General features: G+C 41.4%; 1 protein-coding gene across 1 annotated transcript in view; it reads left to right on the top strand.

Moving 5' to 3' along the window:
* The first annotated feature begins 4,334 nt into the window (after nt 1–4,334).
* LOC111237630 (IQ motif and SEC7 domain-containing protein 2-like) overlaps nt 4,335–17,765 on the top strand; it is a 138,768-nt gene continuing 125,337 nt past the window's right edge. The window contains exon 1 of the mRNA XM_022766788.1: nt 4,335–5,071. Within this exon, the coding sequence (XP_022622509.1) occupies nt 4,335–5,071 (737 nt within the window). The remainder of the gene's footprint in view (nt 5,072–17,765) is intronic.

Below are 17,765 nucleotides of genomic sequence, written 5' to 3'. Positions count from 1 at the left end.
ATAATTGGACTGAATTACTGTTTTGTTTCACTATCTCACTTTGGCCTGACATTGTGTTCACATTGCCGATTTTTTTTGTTGGGACGGGGGCTTATTTGGTTTGGGCTCAATCAATCTGAAGTAAGTAACATATCTGTCCTGCTGATGTAATTTTCAGTCGACACAGAATTTGTGGTAACGGTTGCTAAGAGATATTCACTTTGATTTAAACATATATATATGTATATATATATATATACATATATATATATATATATATCACAGTCTCTGGTGTGACAGTTCTGCACTTGTATGCCCGCCATCAATTCCAGCCACATCCATGTTACTCCACTGCCATTAATCAATGTAGCACTGCATTCAATCAAAACATATGTTGCATATGAACAGACTCAAATCAAAGATCATATTTCAATTAAATTGTATTTGCTATTGCAGTTTAGATGTATAGAAACATTTCTACAAGACTTAAAGAGGACCTATTATGGCCATTTTTAGTGTTCATCATTAGGGATGGGAATCAAGAACCAGTTCCAGTTGAGAACCGGTTCCAACTGGTTCGATCCATCTACATCATTTGCCTTTATGCTTAACGATTCCCTTATCGATGCCTTCCACTTATTTCCAAGTGCCTTGCAAAATAATGACCTCACACTTTGCATTGTTGACACTGAAAACCTGTATAGGGCTACTTTTTTTTGCACAAAAAATCCACAGGAATCGATAAGGGAATCGATAAAGAATTGGATTGATAAACAGAATCAATAATGGTATTGATATCAATAAAATCTTATCAATTCCCATCCCTATTCATCATTTTATTCTTGGCGGCACAATGGTAACCACACATTCCACATGTCTTTCTGTAGACAAACAGTTGTTGCTGTTACGGCTTCAGTTCTGCCTTATCGGTTTGTGCCAGAGTCCAATCCTGAACAAGAAGAGGATAGACCCAATTCACCTTCACAAGTTGGACTAGATTAGGAAAACAAGTGTACCCACTGTCAGGCAGTGGTTAGGAAGGAAGAAGCAGAAGAGAGAAGTGCTGCGAATCAAGTTGCTGGACAGTCTGCAAAGACTACATGTCAATATTCATAACTTTGAATACTTTTATGAAAAACCCTTTTGATTTTTTTAGGTTTGGATGCTTCCAGACTTAGGGAATACAAATAATGGTGGAATAGACAGACAATTGAACTTCAGAGGTAGGGAGTCTCCAACGCTTCACGGTCCTCCTGGTTTACGATGGGTAAATCTGAATTAATTCAACTTTAGTGCGCACAGTTACTGAAAAATGAACTGAGCAGTTAAACTGTGGATAATTTTTCCGAGTTACCGAGGTATAGCATGTCAGTATTGACAAATGTTTAAGAATTTATATCTTTGCTAGACTGTTTCTTACCAACGCAATCAGGTCACATCACAGATCTACAATAATAATGCAGACTGACAGGCTGTGAGCCTGAGTCTTCGCCCACATTTAGTGTGAACTACAGAAATAACGGTTACAAAAAGCAAGCGTCTAACTGTGCGTGGTTTCTGAAGCAATCCTCCTTGAAGTGCTGGACTCGCACTATAATGTTTGGAGCAGTAGAGGGAACCATGGAAAAAATGAAGTAGTTTTCTCCAGGCAATTGAGAATACAGTGTCTTTTTGGTTAGGCTGCAAAACTAAAGAAAACTCATAATTAGTTATGTGCTGTGCCTTGTGTGGGAGCATGCCAAGCTTGAAGGGGGTGTCCAGCTTGCAGGTGGACAGCACTAAGGGACGTATTGATGTCTACAACCCCAACGAGGCATTTCATACAAATGAAAAAATTGGGTTTTGCCCTGACAGTTACATTTACATGTACAAAAAGCTATATAACACACTATAAGAAAGGGAAAACTCAAAGCATAATAGGTTCTCTTTAAAACGACCTCTGCAGCTGCGTCAATCTCATCCCTGTTGTCATGATTTTCTGTTGCTATTTTTCATGAATATATGTAGGAAGATAATGTCCAAATTTGTAATTCCACCTACTAAGCTCTTATTGGTCTCCAGCTGGCTGACATGGAGCACCAGGCCTATTTGAATTACTAAACAAATGTGAGATTTGAGCAGTGATTCAGACACAGGCTTCAGTGTCACATGAGTCTATGGTCTATTATGACAAACCAGAAGCTTTACTTATAATTAAAATGCTGGATCATGCATTAACGCAAGGCTGGAATCTACAATTCTCAAGGCTGGTTTTGGTCTCTTTGAAGTCTGTTGTCTATAGATATGGCATTGAAATAGTGATGTACACAGAACTTCACAGGTTTGAATTGGTAAAGCAGAAGTAAAACTGTGACAAAAAGAGAGAAAGTAAAAACAAAAGAAAGCAAGACGGATAGAAAGAGGTAGACGAAGACAGACGAGGGATAGTGATAGAGTGTGGGAGGAGAGGCTGATGGTGTGTGATGATTTTTCTTGTTTCTGATGGCTTTGACAGAGCATGTCATTGGTATTTATGGGCTCAGAGACCTCACACTCCTAGCAACCATAGAGAGAAATGAAAGGGATGGTGGTGAGAAAGTAACAGCAACATGAAAAGAGAAGAGGTACATGGAGGACAGCAACAACACGTGGAAGATCAGGGAAAGAGCAGAAAGGAGGTTGATGAAGAGGCAAGAGGAGGAAGACAAAAATTAAGACACAGGAAGTAAACATTAACGGGAGAAAAGAAAAACAGATGAGAAAATCAAATTTAAAACAAAAGCGAAGTAAGGGAAGTAAAAGAGAGGGACAAAGGTAGATGAAAGAAGGAAAGGACAGGTCTTTGTCCCAAAAACAACATTGTGAAAGTATCACAAGTTGATGTTTCCTGTTGACTCTGCCTCAGCGCCTATATTTGTCTTCTCATCTACCCTTTCTTTTTCTTCTTTTTCATGCAATGGATGGACGACATGAAGAAGGAACTGGAAGTGCCGTCCAAAAGGATGATAATGACGGTGAATCCTGAATGCCTCATGGTATCCAGGGAGAAGACATACATCTGACATGAGATTTAACCTTTGCTCATCACTTCCCCTGATAGACCGACTGCAGGAAGACTGGCTGAGTCCTGCAGGTGAACCCATGGACCAGGAAGAGGTCAACCTCTTGTCTTCCATGTTTGCTAGAAGATGATCTTCGACGAACATTACGTTTTCAGTTTGTGGAGCGTTGCGTTGTGTTGATATCTCAACTTTTGGTTCCAGACTGTTTTGATTATGGAGAAGGTCTGAACTGAGCTCAGAAAATTTTACAGACTGTTTGATTTGTAGAATTACCACAGGGGCTCTGACCCCAGGATTTTAAATGAGGCCCTGCAGGGAAGCAGGCGATTAGTCAACTTGTTTGGAAGTTCATAAAGGGTGGTGCAGACTGAATTTCTGCTGCAGCACTTGAAAAAACACTTGCACTGGATGCTGGGAGAGAAAAATATCACTTGTGCCATTTGTGTTGGACAATCTGCAGCCACTCAACAATGATGATGTGCTGTATCTTTGACCCGGAGGGACGAATAAAGTCTCTGTCAGCTATGGTCTGCACAGCTGCTTCTTGGAAACCCATGTTCTGATATTCTGCATGGCGTGCAGAGAGTGGATACAACTGACTCACTGACGAACACAAAAAAAAAACAGACTGTTCTGACTGTTGGGGGAGAGGAAGACAATCTATCTCCTAGAAATTTTGTTCTGTTTTATAACTGTCATGGGTCTGAACCCCAACAGGAACACCTGACTGAACCAGGGAATGGTCGACGACTCAATACACCTCTCCGATTGGAGCCCAGAAGGACAAGGTCCATCTTGATCTTCAAATCAGTTCTCGAAGAAGAGAAAGTCCTCTCCCCCCCACTTACCTCTGGTGGGGGGGAGGGTGAAGGGTAGTTCAGTTTTTAGGGTGTAGGGCTTAGGGCCATAGGGTGTAGTTTTGTAGTTTATTAGACATTAGCCTTTAGGTTGTAGACTTGACTTTAGAGTTCATAGTAAGGCAGCTGTGCTCTAGGTCTAGATAGTAGTTTTAGATTTTCTCTGTTGTGTTGAGGCTTAAGCTCAGTGTTTAGTCAGTTGTGGTAGTTTGGGCTCATTTGCCTGTGACACCACTCGACCAGCCTCTCTGGTATCTAACACTCAGCGAGTTAGCCTTCGGCTCCGCACCAGCTGTAGCTGTGACTCAGGCAGCATTTCATCTAGTGCAGACAGCATTTAGGCTCCGTAGTTTAAAATTTAGCATTTGTAAACTTTGGTCACTTGCCATTTTCCTGGCTTTTATTTATCCCAAGGTTCAAATTAGCCTTTGTGTGCTAACTCTCTGACCATTGAGCCATGGATGCTAATCAAGGCCCAGGCCAGGGCAGCCCAGAAAGCCCAAACCGGGCCGTGGAATACCTTCTTGAACTCAACAACATCATCGAGAGCCAGCAGAAGCTTCTAGAAACCCAGCGGCGCCGAATTGAGGAGCTGGAGGTCCAACTGGACCGCCTCAGCCAGGAGAACAAGGACCTGCGTTTGGACCGGCAACCTGTTGCTCCTCCTCCACCTGCTCCTCCTGAGCCTCCTATCCCTCCTCCTCCTCCACCGCCTCCGCCGACACAGACCACATCAACATCCATTTCTACAAAAAACCACCACCACCACCACCACAACAGCCAACACCAAACTCCTCCCCAGCCTCCTTCCTCCATCCCCCTTCACCACAGCCACCACCACCAGCATCATCAGCAGCACCACCACCACTCCTCCACCCACCACTCCTACAACAGCACCAACAGCACCAGTACAACTGCTATCCCGGTCCCTGCTCCAGCTTCAGCCCCAACCTCCATCTCAATCCCAACCCAAATTCCGGCTCCGATGTCCTCCCCATCCCCGGCTCCACCTCCCCCTCCTCCAATCCCACCCAGGGATCAACCCCGGGCCCACAGCCGGCTGACCCGAGTACCCTCCACCAGCACCGGCACCAACACCAACTTCGTGGAGAAAGAAAAGGAGAGGCTTGAGCGTCTGCACAGAGCCAATGCTGCCAACAACCACCACGCCCACACCCTCCACCATCACAAATCGTAAGTTAGAGTTTAAGGTATACTTTCTAAAACCAAAGCCAAAGGTAGCACGAGAGGGTCTCAGAGGTGGGCTGACATGAACAAAGTCTTCCTTCTAAATGCTGGAAACCAATTAGAATTTTTCTGGTAAAATAGTGAAACTGGCTTTTAAATCTTGTGAGAAAGTTTTATTTAATGAGAAAAAAGGAAGCCATGTTGAATATAGGCTCTCAAAGGGCCTTTTATCTCCCTCAAATGCACAGTGAAATTCAAATGCTCTCTAGAGAATCAGTTTTGTCTTTTCTAATGTGTAGCTTATGCCTCTAAATCTTGATATTGAACTGCTGTAGAAAGTTTATGTTAATATATCCTGTCACTACATTTCCAAACTCAAACCCTGCTGCCAGCCTGTCATCCCACTGCCTGCTTTGCCAAAACTCGTGCTAATCTTTGACTTTGATACTAACTTTGCAGCTTCTCTCACGCAGGTTTTGTGCAACCCTAGAAATATGTGCCCACCTGCTAAATTTGACCAGGAAATTTGAATCATCACTGTTTGATTCATCACTGGTAGAAAAATGAAATGAAAAGCAACAAATTTTTAAAGGTAAAGCTGTTTTTGTTGAACTTGGTTCATTGTAAAGAGAACAAACAGGAGAGGTGACATTGTCGAAGTGTTTCTTCCTCTGAAGGAGAGGGGGCAGCTGATGCCCCTGTGCATTTTTTCTGTACTGAGATAGTGAGATTGGTGTGTGTGCAAGGCTGATAAATATTCATTTTTTTATCAGCTAATAGGGCTACAGAGTGGAAGGTTGTAGTGGTAATTTACATATTGCAGGAGAGCAGGAGTGCGTGAGACTCCAGAGACAGACGAACTAAACGACTACAGCATCTCTAACACTGATAATTGCTGGAGCAAAGACTGAACAGTGTTGTGTAATAGATATTTCTCCTAAGCAATATGACTGGTTGTTCTCTATGAGACTATGAAGAAAACATGCTTTATGTAAAAGTGAGGTTGTTTGCGGTACTAATCACCATGGTAACCACTTACCAGGTAGCTCAGAAGCTTCCTCCTTTGCTTTTTTTGCTCATATTTTGTTGTAATTTTGTTGCTCTGAATACATTTTCAGTTAGTTCGCAGCCTGGAAATGGGTTTGTTGCCTGGCAACACTATCTTAGGAGCATCCTATCAGGAAGTGTTGAGAAGGACGGAGCCTCACTGCCGTCTGTGGCTGTCGTCTTTGCACAGAGGGCTGCGCGGTGCCATAGGCAACAGGATGCAGGGTTGCAGTTGTCCCATGCGTCTACCAGGCAGTTCCTCTGTAACTGATAACTCTGATCCTCTGTCTGTGGGAAGCGCTGGTCATGGCGATTGCTGTTGCCATGCAACTGTGGAAATCCTGTTTGAAGGACAACACTCTCGCTAACAGTTGAAATGGTTTTAACCTCCATCGGTGCTCGGGGTACTCAAGCCTTTGCAAAGCTCACACCGCTTTTGGGAACAGAGCTTCGCCTCCCCTCCACTGCAAACACCGAGAGCAGAAGGAGAGAAGCTCCCAACAGACCTGCAGAAATGAAGGCTGGAGAAACGCAGTGATGACTCATAAGGACAGATTTAATAGTACTATTGCTTTATTGTCTTATAAGCTTTCATTCGTGAAGCCAAAAAATAAAACAGATTGTACCCTGAGGTACATGAAGTGTGACTCAGACTTTCAGATTTGGGTTCATCCGAGGCATCTTGAAGCATCAAAGTTCAGAAAGAAGAATTCTCTAATCCCTGAGTCATGGGACGTTCAGGTAAAGCTGATATCGTGAGAAAAAGCTGACCTCAAGCTTGCAAATGATGTAACGGGCAGAGAACAATGATGGAGTCTGACAGCGGTGAAGATAAGGCTGATTCGTTATGAAATCACACAGTACAGTCGGCTGCTCACTGCCTCTTCAAGTAACTGAGTGTGAGCCAATAAATCCCACACTGCACTGGGGCAGATTATGGCACGGAGGCATGACAGCATGTTGCAGAGCTGCCTACACTGGTTTCTGAGTGATTTTTGTAAAAGGGCATGATGCAGCAAAATGCAAAACACCCTCACACAGATTTATCTTGCAGCACCTTGCAGCACCTCAGGCTGAAGCAGTGAAAAACAGGACGCACACATAAGGAAGCAGGAAAAATTGTAGGACACGACAAAGCAGTTGAAACAGGCACTCAGACCTACATTCAGCAACTTCAGTCTCTTTGTTGAGTGTTGAGTCTCAAAACTAAGTCACATGGATATTTTTTCATACAGCAATGAGTGAATTTCACACACTATGTCCATGTTCCTGTTATTCTTAACAAACTTTCACGTGGATTTATAGATTTCTCATCGCAGCTGTTTTGAAATTAACTTGTAGATATTAGCAATCAAATTTAGCATTTAATCTATATTAAGCTATATTTGACCAACTAGTCTTGGTGGATAGCTAGTAGCTAATTAGCATCAAAGCTAACTGCACAGTTAATGGTTCTGTAAACAATCTTCACTGACACTAGATGTCGCACTAGACCACCAGCATCTGGGACTAAAACAAATGCTTTGTTGGCCAGACCTCCCGCTCCCTTCATGGTATCAGTCAGCAAGGTGTTATGAAGTTCAGTGAAAGTGTCCACGAAACACACAAGAAGCTCAACTGAATAAAGTTACCCTGTGTAAATTGAAGCCAACAAAAAAAACATCTAACCACAACCATTAGCCCACGTTAGCATTCCTGTGATATGCTCCACATGAATGCTGACAGTAAGCCAGCTGGCGATAGCAACATTTGTTGAACAGATTCGTAATATTGGTAATAGGAAGTTGGCTAACGTTTTCATGTCTACTCTAGCCGTCACTAATGAACATAGACATGTAACATTATGAACCATCAAGTTACATACACATGGAGAAGAAAAGCCAGTTCTGAATCAAGCTGGACCCTTAAGCAGCTTGTATGGTCTTGGACTGATCCGCTGGGACTGGCCACATGAATGACACTGACGGAGCAGGTAAAGACTTTAAAAACTTTATGGTTGTTTTAATGGTCCACCAGCCGACCGGGATTTGAGCTGGTCATCCCCATGACCAGTCCGCCTGTGCTCTGGTCTCATCTTTTTCTTTGTCTGAGGCCTTTTTAGATGAACATGTGGTTTCTTCAGTGGAGGAAATTCACTTTACAATGGAAGCCACGGTCATACAGCGCTTTCCCCTACACATATAGCACACATTCACACACCAGTGATACATCGGGGGCAATTTGGGGTTCAGTATCTTGCCCAAGGACACTTTTCAAAATGAAAGGAGCCGAGAATCGAACCACGACCTTCCGATTAGTGGACGATCTCCTCTACCTCCTGAGTCACAGACGCCCCCGAATGCAGCACAATAAGCTTCAGTTCCACTGAGAGCAGCCTGAAGTGCACTTTTTAACTGAGGTGTAGTAAACAGAATAAAAAATGCAAAACGCTGGTATGATCTTTGAACGCTGTTATTAAAGATTCAAGAGGAAGGAAACAGTGAACTCACCGTCCGGCAGCCTGTTGTTCAGCAGCATGTGAGGGTGGGAGAGACACTGTACTAAAAATATATGGGACATATTTGGTTAGAAAAGATTATCAGTGTTTTGCTCTGACCACAGTAACAGTCTGTATTATACAAGCAGTAAAATGTGATACATGTTGCATCAGTTAATACAAATTCAAGCACAGTCTCTGCTGGAGCTGATGATTATTTTCTGTACATAAGTGAAACATCAGTGTGAGTCATCGGACACACGACACTGTGATGATGTCATAACCATCACTAGACATCAGTGCTGTTTTATCCTATTGATCTGGGAGGCAAAGGCTGATGAAGAACAGTTGAGGTAATGAACAGAGAGACTGATGTTATTCTGCAGTGTGGGTGTGGAGGAGTCAGAGGAGTCAGATCTGTAGGATTCAGAGAAGAAAAAAACACATTTAAAGAGGATACATGATTCACCTCTCTGTTCTCCTCTGCAGATTCTTTCTTTCTTTCTTTCTTTCTTTCTTTCCATTTAAACCTATTATTGAGCTCTGATCAGTATCCTGACACCTTATCTGGATAACAACATCTGATGAGCAGCCTTTGCATTTACACCTGCTTTTGTTAAGTGTTCTCACTTATATACAACATGTTAAAGGGAAAGATGTAAAGGACAACAATGGAGAAATGTGATCAACTCAAATTTTTTACCAATCTGTCCAGATGTTATTTACACCTGCACTTAAATGTTAATCTGATCCAGATTAGATATCCAGATATATCTCACATGTTTATAACAGGTGGAGATGGGATCTCTTTCTTAATCCTCGACTAGAACACTAGAGCAGCACCAAAGTGGGCATGATTTTGACAGGATTTTAATTTCAGTCTACAGACAACCCCCCCCCCCCCCCCCCCCTCTCTCTCTCTCTCTCTCTCTCTCTCTCTCTCTCTCTCTCTCCCTCCCTCTGACCCTGTTTTTGTAAACAGCTGCTGACATCTCGTCCTCTGTGTGCTGATGACGATAACCGGAGTGTAAATGAGCTCGGTCAGCAGTGTGTGTGTGTGTGTGTGTGTGTGCTCATATGTATGTGCATGTGCAGCCAGTTAAGTGTGTGACGCATGCACGCCTGTACGTATGTGATTCATGTGCGTGTACGTGCTGTGAAAGTAGCTGTTGAGCTTGTGTGTGTGTGTGTGTGTGTGTGTGTGTGTGTGTGTGTGTGTGTGTGTGTGTGGTTTTACCCCATCAGTCCAGTGTCCTGAAAACGCAGTCCTGCCAAGTGTAGCTGCTCAGCGTCCTCACAGTGATAAAAACATAAACAAAAACACTGCTGACATTGGTTCTGGTTCTGGTGATTTTGAAGGACTCATTTTACTATTAATTTGCAGTATATTGTGTGTGTTGAAGGTAACATCCCTGACTCTGTAGTTTATGGGCAGTGGACTGAAAGCCCCTTATCAGCACTGACTGCTGCCTCATGAGCTAAACATGTTTTCACCAACAAACTGCACCAGGAGGTGGAATAAAGACCAGCACACAGGTCTGTTTAATGAGGTCAGTGCACTCAAGGCACAGGCTGTACATATGTTCTTAGCAAACTCTCAGATGTGTGTTTTAGATTAGATTTTTTATTTTTTTTTAATCATGCATGAGTTAGAGCTGTTGCCTCACAACAATAAGGTTCTGGGTTCAAACCAACCTTTCGGGGCCTTTCTGCCTATAGGTGTGAATGTGAGTGTGAATTGCTGTCGCTCTTTATATGTCAGCCCTGTGACTGACTGCTGACCTGTCCAGGTTTTCTCTGCCTCTTATCCAGTGCCAGCTGGGGTTGGCATTGGATCCTTTAGGATAAGTAGGTGTAGTTAATGGATGGAGGGACTTTTGAGTTTCGATTTTGCAGTTTCTGTTACTGGGACATGTCCCGAAACCTGTATCCTTCATTTCAAATTAAAAGCCTTCTGCAGAGTCGTGTAGTTACGACTTCATACCAGAGAAAACACTGCAGAGACATCATCCTCCTACGTGGCCAGCTACCAGCTTCATTCATTAAAAATATTGAAAATAGAGATGATGGTGGATGAGATTGACGCAGCCATACAGGTCATTGTAAGTCGACTTACAGAAATCAAATCTCTTTAATCAACATATTTCTTTAATCGTTTGGGAAAACATTTATTACCCGCGCTCAACAATCACTACCACAGGTTCTCCATCAACTGAATATGGCTTCATGTTGGCAGATGCATCACTCTCTTGTTAGAGAAAAACTAAATAACAAGGAAACGTGAACACAATGTCAGACTGAATGAAAAAATGAGTCCTGTTGGTGATTGTCAAACTAGCTTCAGCCTGGTGTTTGAGTGGTTGTGCGTTGGCTTTTATTTTTCGCCACCTTGGCATCATGCTGCTTTTATTGATTAACATGAAGCAAATGTACAATGTGATCAAACGATCATCATCATCACCATCAGCTGCTGAATCAGAACCTGACACGTGTCATCTTCTGATCAGTTTAGTTACTGGGTGACAGTGTGTCCTTTGTTGTGTGATGCAGTGATGCTTCTCTTTTTTTCTGTATCTGCAGCTGCCTCAGCTTTACAGAATCATTGTTCAGCTGTCCGACCCACACCTCAATGTTCTGGTTCACTCTCTCTCTCTCCTGGTGAACATAGTGGAGCATTTAGTAGCTAAAGACAGATCTTTCCCTCAGGAGCTGGTAGAGACCAAACACTGAGCTGAAAGAATACTGGACTCAGACTCATAAGTCATGAATGATCATGTCGCTGGATGTGTAAATAAGCAACTGTTTTTCCCACAGGTACAACATATCATCTTAAAAGCTTATGATACTTTTTTCTACTGCCCCCAAGTGGCCAAAAAAGCATCTACAAATATCACTTAAGTACTCTTAAGTATGACATACTTAAATCAATGCATTACCAACATTGTAATTATAATGACATGACAAACTAGTATCATATTAAAATCACCCCTGATTGATTCATTAGAACTTGTTAATGAAGGTTTTCTCCCCTTCACCTCTGAAGGAAGTTGTCTGTAATCAGAGCTCCCTTTTACCTGTACCTCCTCCCCCCTCTTTTTCTCTGTCTCTCACCTCCCTCACTGCTGATGAATTTCACCCCTGGTTGGAAGATTAAATGTGTCTGGATCAATATGTTAGAACCTATTGGGGCCATAGATCAGCGTGTTTATCGATCGCTCATTGATTGGATTTAATCCATGACTCCCTCGCTGTAGATTATCAGCAGTGTGACTCACCATGTAACAAGTGAAGGAAACTTTCATGTTGTTCAAGTACTCTGGCAGCAGGTATAAAGACATCCATGTTGGATTTAATCGGGTCTCCTAAAACATTAATGAAACAAAAATGTGATTCAGTTGCAGGAAATGTTTTGTATTTAAGAAGCTTTACAGTTAGTTTTAAAATAAATTTTAACCAACCTATGCCTTTTTATAACTTTATTTATCTAGGAGAAATGCCTTTTTACAGGAGTGTCCTGCAGAAGATATGTTAAACATTAACATATTTTATAAATAAATATATAAGAAAGACACAACACCATCATTAAAAAAAATAACACTTAATTTAATGAACCTCTGTATTCTATGGCAGTGGTTCTCAAACTTACCACGGACCCCCATCTGATAAAACATTTGCTTTTAAATGTTTTATTACAGAAAGTGTTTGAAACTCATGACAAAAGTAATCATACATTCTGACATTGTCTTACCTATATATGGAATTATAGTGAAAATTAATTATTCTGCTTTTTGCCCCCACATGGACCACTGGGGGTCCCCAGACCCCACTTTGAGAACCGCTGCTGTATGGTACACTGGATCTAGAGTGTGAAGACAGTGTGTAGAGGTATGTTTGTATACAACATCTCCATCCATAATCAACAAAACGAAATGCAGACAATTTTTTCTTCTTTCTCTTAAAATAAAAGCAAGATTTATTTCTAAAAAGCTTGAAAGAAAGGGAGTTATCATTTACAAACCTGATCAATAACACACTCAATCTCTGCACTATAAAAGATGGTGACAGGCGGCTGGTCAGTGGTTTTCTTTTTGAAAACATTTTTTGCAGCATTAAGAACCAATTTCAGTAATTCTGAGTTGAGTAACATTCAAAGCAGACTAAACAGTGCAAGGTGGAGCAGTAAATAACAGTGTCATCTGCATAAAAGTGACATTTTGCATGAGGAACATTTAGACCAAAAGCTGCTTATGAAAATAATATACATTTAAATACATAAATAACATTTATAGACTTTGATTTATGCCCCTCAACCTGCACACACATAGCCGGGTTTTCACTGCAGTTTTGTCTGTGTTTCCACTGAGTGATGTTATGTGAATAAAGTTGAGATTTTTTCTTGCGTGATATCATTACAATTGAACGTCACAACGGATTTCCTCTCGGTTGAATGCAAAAGAAGTGTTTGCATTTCAATTTTGCGAAATATTGCTTTGTAGAATTGTGTGAAAAACCGCCTTGAGCATATAAATTTTTTTGCGACAATTTCATTGCAGTTTCCATTACACATTTTTAAGTTCACAACTTCAAATTGCAGGTTAATGGAAACACACATATTGTCTACTGCCTGATAAATCACTTACATATTAATATTTAACCACTGCAGTCGAATATGTGCACATGCAAACAAAAACTGTAGACTGATGTTTCATTGTCAATTGATTAATTTTTGACTATAAATGTGTAAATTAACAAATCAATGTGAAATTCCTATAATATTAGAACAGCGTATTGGTCCCACAGACATTCAGCATTTAAGCTGAATATAAACTTAGGCTAAGAAAAGGCCTGTAGAATCAAAAAGATAAAATCTTTATTTTATTTCAACGAGTTCTTTGTACGTAAAACGTTGACCATCTGGAGAAAAGATGGACTGTCTGAGGAATTAAATCAAATCAAATAATTGAAGTCTGGCTGATTTTTAAAAATGGACACACAAGTATTTTATTTCTCTTCCTGGCTTTTCTTCAGTTCATTTCTGCAACATTTTCTCAGCTGTCAGTCAAAGCTAATCGTTTTAATCTCCTCAAATCCTTAAAATTGTCTTTCTATAACTAAAAATAACTTTTAATGACATACATAATTTCTTAAGATATTTCCTCTTCAGTTTAAAAGCAGAAAGTCACAAAAACTCAAAATCTTTTAATAACACTTGTCCCCTCCAGATCATCGTAGTCACCCTGCAACTCACACAGTCTAATTAGAGAGGTGTGTGTGTGTGTGTGTGTGTGTGTGTGTGTGTGTGTGTGTGTGTGTGTGTGTGTGTGTGTGTGTGTGTGTGTGTCTGTGTGTGTGTGAGAGAGAGAGAGCCCTTGACATCCAGGTCAGCTGTAGAATGATTAGACCAACAATCAACAAGACTGATATCATCTAACTCCTGTCACACACACACACACACACACACACACACACAGCCGGTTCATGACTATCCCTCCCTCTGTCACTCCGTCTGTCTGTTATATTTGGCAACATGGAAATGAGACACGGAGCTTGCTGGTGGTGGTGAAGGTAGTTGGGTGGGTGGTTGGGTGGGGTGCGGGAGGAGGGATAAATGCCGCGCTGTCATGGCAACAGCTCAGTAGGCTGCAAAGGAGGAGGTGGAGGAAGGAGAAAGTGGTTTCATAACGGCACACACACACTCGGCTCCCCTGCAGCTCGTCCATCCACACACACATTTGCACTCTCAGCAGAGTCGCTCTGATCCACAGTGACTCCACTGTGGATCGGAGCAGGAAGGATCGAGTATGTCAGAATCAAGGCTGAAAGGGTCCAACTGCAGGCCTCATATGCGGGGACCCCAGGTCTGGGAACCAATTGGAGGAGACTCAAGTCTTCTGTTAAAAATCTGTTTTAAATTAAATAAAAAGCAACAGAATCAGTGAAATGTTCAGATAGAACTGTATCTTCAGTCTTTGTAACTAATATTAACATTTGAACATGAGCAAGGTGTGAAAGATATAGAATAAGATACAACTTAATGCAACATTAGTCACCTAATGTGCTGTTAAAGATCAGCTCGTAATTTGGTAATTTTTGTGTTTGTTAACGATGTAACCATAACAATGTGTTCTTATCTGGAGCAAGAAGAAATTAATAAATACAGGACAATATGTTTTTTAATTTCTACATATCATGTATATGTTAACAACAAGCGACAGTCTGCATTAGAAGGAAGTTAGGCAGAATCCATCATCCCTGTGGCACTCTGAATAGTGAAGCCTCCAAGAGACACTAGTGTGGCTTTTAGTCTTATAAGCAGTTATTTATTTTGCCATTTTTTCAATTACCAACAAGTGGTATCCAGTGCTTGCTGCTCTTCATTTACCCTTTTTATCAGAAAGTTTTGATTTCAAATCACAATTCTCTCAGTTTTGATCGTATTTTATTGAGACAAAGTTCTTGTAAAGTTTAGACAGTATTTAACATTTGAGGAGTTTGGCTTCTTCTGTAATTTTTGTTACAAGGGTTTGTAAATTAAAACTTGTATCAGCATAGGATCAAAAAAAGTTTTAAAGCATAAAACAGTTAAAAATCTGTCACAAAGATATCACATTGGAATCAGGTTAATAATGTTTTCTTTTCTCACCCAGTCTCGTTTGTGTTCACCTGAGTGTAAAGTACTTTAATATGTGTTTAATTGTAAATGTTTAGTTACATAAAAGCACATTAATCAGCCAGTGAAGTCCTGATATATTTATGCTGATATTTGGCAGCAGATATCGCAGCACAGATGGTACAGAGAATATTCTGGCAGCCAGCTGATGTAAAGATGTGACTTTTATTTCACAGAGCTTCTGTCCACCTCCAAACTGACCAGCAGAGATTCAGAAAAAACTTAAACAAACGTGGAGGAGATGTTTACCAAAGAAGAGAAATCCATTGTGTTAGTTCAGGGACAGCTGGGAACTTTAACTCTGTGCCGTCTGGATGTTCAGTCAGTCTACAGTCCCCCACCTCCCTCCTCTGACAGAACACACTTTAACTATTTCGGTGGAAATACAGTATATTTATTAGGGCTGGGTTAAAAAAATCCATTCTCCAATTAAAATTGATCTTCATTTGAATAATCCAATATCGATTATTAAAACCTGAGATTGATCTTTTAATATAACCTACATCTCCTGTGGTTGTGTGATGCTGTCACGAGATCTGGTCAGGTGAGCGGAGGTGTAGAGCTGCCGTAACAACCCTTCGCCACTTTTTTTTCTCACGGTGATGAAATGAAATATCTACAGTTCACAGAATCTATATATATAAATACATATACATATATACATTTTAAGGGCTTGAAGATCTGATCATCACTAAAGTATATGTCATGTAGAGAGCTGATAAAAACAAATGAAAAGGTCAAAATTTCATATTGACATTTAAGGTGTATTGATTGATTTCTAAACATTGATCATGCATTGAGTAACACGCAAGAAAACATTCCACCTTAAAAGTGTCCTGTAGCTGTCGGTAGCCTCTGAGCTGCTCTGAAAATTAAATAGTTAATTAGTAAAGATGAAAAGACAGAAAACATAATTTCTTTCATCGTTCACTCTTCTGACAGTTTCTTTATCTGTGATGCATTTACACAGAAACATAACAAAGTCAGTCTGTTACACTTGGACAGCTTGTGCTGCTTCCACAGAGCAGCTGGAAATGAAAGCTAGCTTAGCTATGTTTACATAGCCTAGCCTGTTAGCTTCATCTGTCCTCTGCCTGCACTGCAGCTTCTCCTCTGAATGGATGTTTCTAATGTAGTTTCATTTGCTCGACACTAGTAAATAATTAATGTAAACTTGCCACCGTAGGAACAGTGGTTAAATGACCTTTGAAACGAGTTGCAGCTCAACCGTGTTCGTGCACCTATGTTGTTCAACCCAAGTTTACAGCCTGGTTTTGGTCTCGACAGCTAATTTCCTCCTTCGTGACAATTGTATGGGAGGTAAATCTTTATATAACTCGCCTGATTACATTTTATTAATGCGTAAAGTTGTACATAAATTAGGGTGTGGTCTCTTTGAGTGACAGGTTGGTGAGCATTTGTTTGTCACAAACCAGCATGCACCGAAGTCTCAGCTCCACACATGCCCCTCCTCTTTGCCCATTTTTGGATTAGCTGGAAGTTAGAGGTGGATTCAGCCACTGCCAAGATGGCGACTGCAGAGCAGCTCTTCAGAAACCTGTGGGTGACATAACGGAGGCTACGTCCATCTTTATTTACAGTCTATGATCATGAGTCATACGTCTGTAGGTAACATGTTCACATTTGAACAAATGACTGATGGTGTCAGATTTGTTTGGAGAACACAACAATCAGCGCCTCCTCAAACCAGATATTGTTTCACAACTGGAAATGGGGCCGTGTGTGTGCGTGCGTGCGTGCGTGCGTGCGTGCGTGCGTGCGTGCGTGCGTGCGTGCGTGCGTGCGTGTGCTTTGAGGCTGGCAGTGCAGTATCTCCTGTGTCGTTGGTAGAAAATGTCTGCTGCGGCTGTGTGTCTTGGTCTGATGACATCGCCAGTAATCCATCCATGCTGCTGCAAAACCCAAGAGGACAGTCGCACTGAATGCTGGGAAAGAAGCTGCCAGTTCTTCATTGTGGAGAGAGAGAAATCTCTTCAGCATCAAAAATATGCAACACACTCCAGGAGTTCCTGAGTGATTAAGTGTGTTTGTTCTTCACTGAACTCAACCTGCTGCTTCTAGCCCAGTTAGTGACTTCCTACATTTCCCCTGATGCATGTTGAAGTCCCCCAGTGAGTGAGGTGGGTCTGAACTTGTTGCGTTCAGCTTTGGATCAGTTGTGTGGGCAGAGATGGAGAGCCGTGGTGTTTTGAGAACATAGTGAGAATCACACTCTACCCTGTCAATCGCCTGCAATGCATTCTGGTCTATTTTCTGCTCTGTCTGCCACATCTTTGATGGATTTCTCTCTTTCTGTAATTATCAGTTTCAAAATAAGAGTTCAGGAAAGACACAAACCCCTGATGCTGATGTTCTAGATCCTGCTGTAAAACATCTGGACCAGATGTTTACATGAGTTTATAACATCATGAAACTCTTTTCAGAAGCTTCAGTTTAAAATATTTTATCTGAGATGTGTGAACATTAGAAAGAGAGTTTCCTGTTTG

The sequence above is a fragment of the Seriola dumerili genome, unplaced genomic scaffold (genome assembly GCF_002260705.1).
Source record: "Seriola dumerili isolate Sdu_G_001 unplaced genomic scaffold, Sdu_1.0 BDQW01001051.1, whole genome shotgun sequence".
NCBI classification, from domain to species: Eukaryota; Metazoa; Chordata; class Actinopteri; order Carangiformes; family Carangidae; genus Seriola; species Seriola dumerili.
This window is presented reverse-complemented; position numbering and strand designations above follow the sequence as displayed.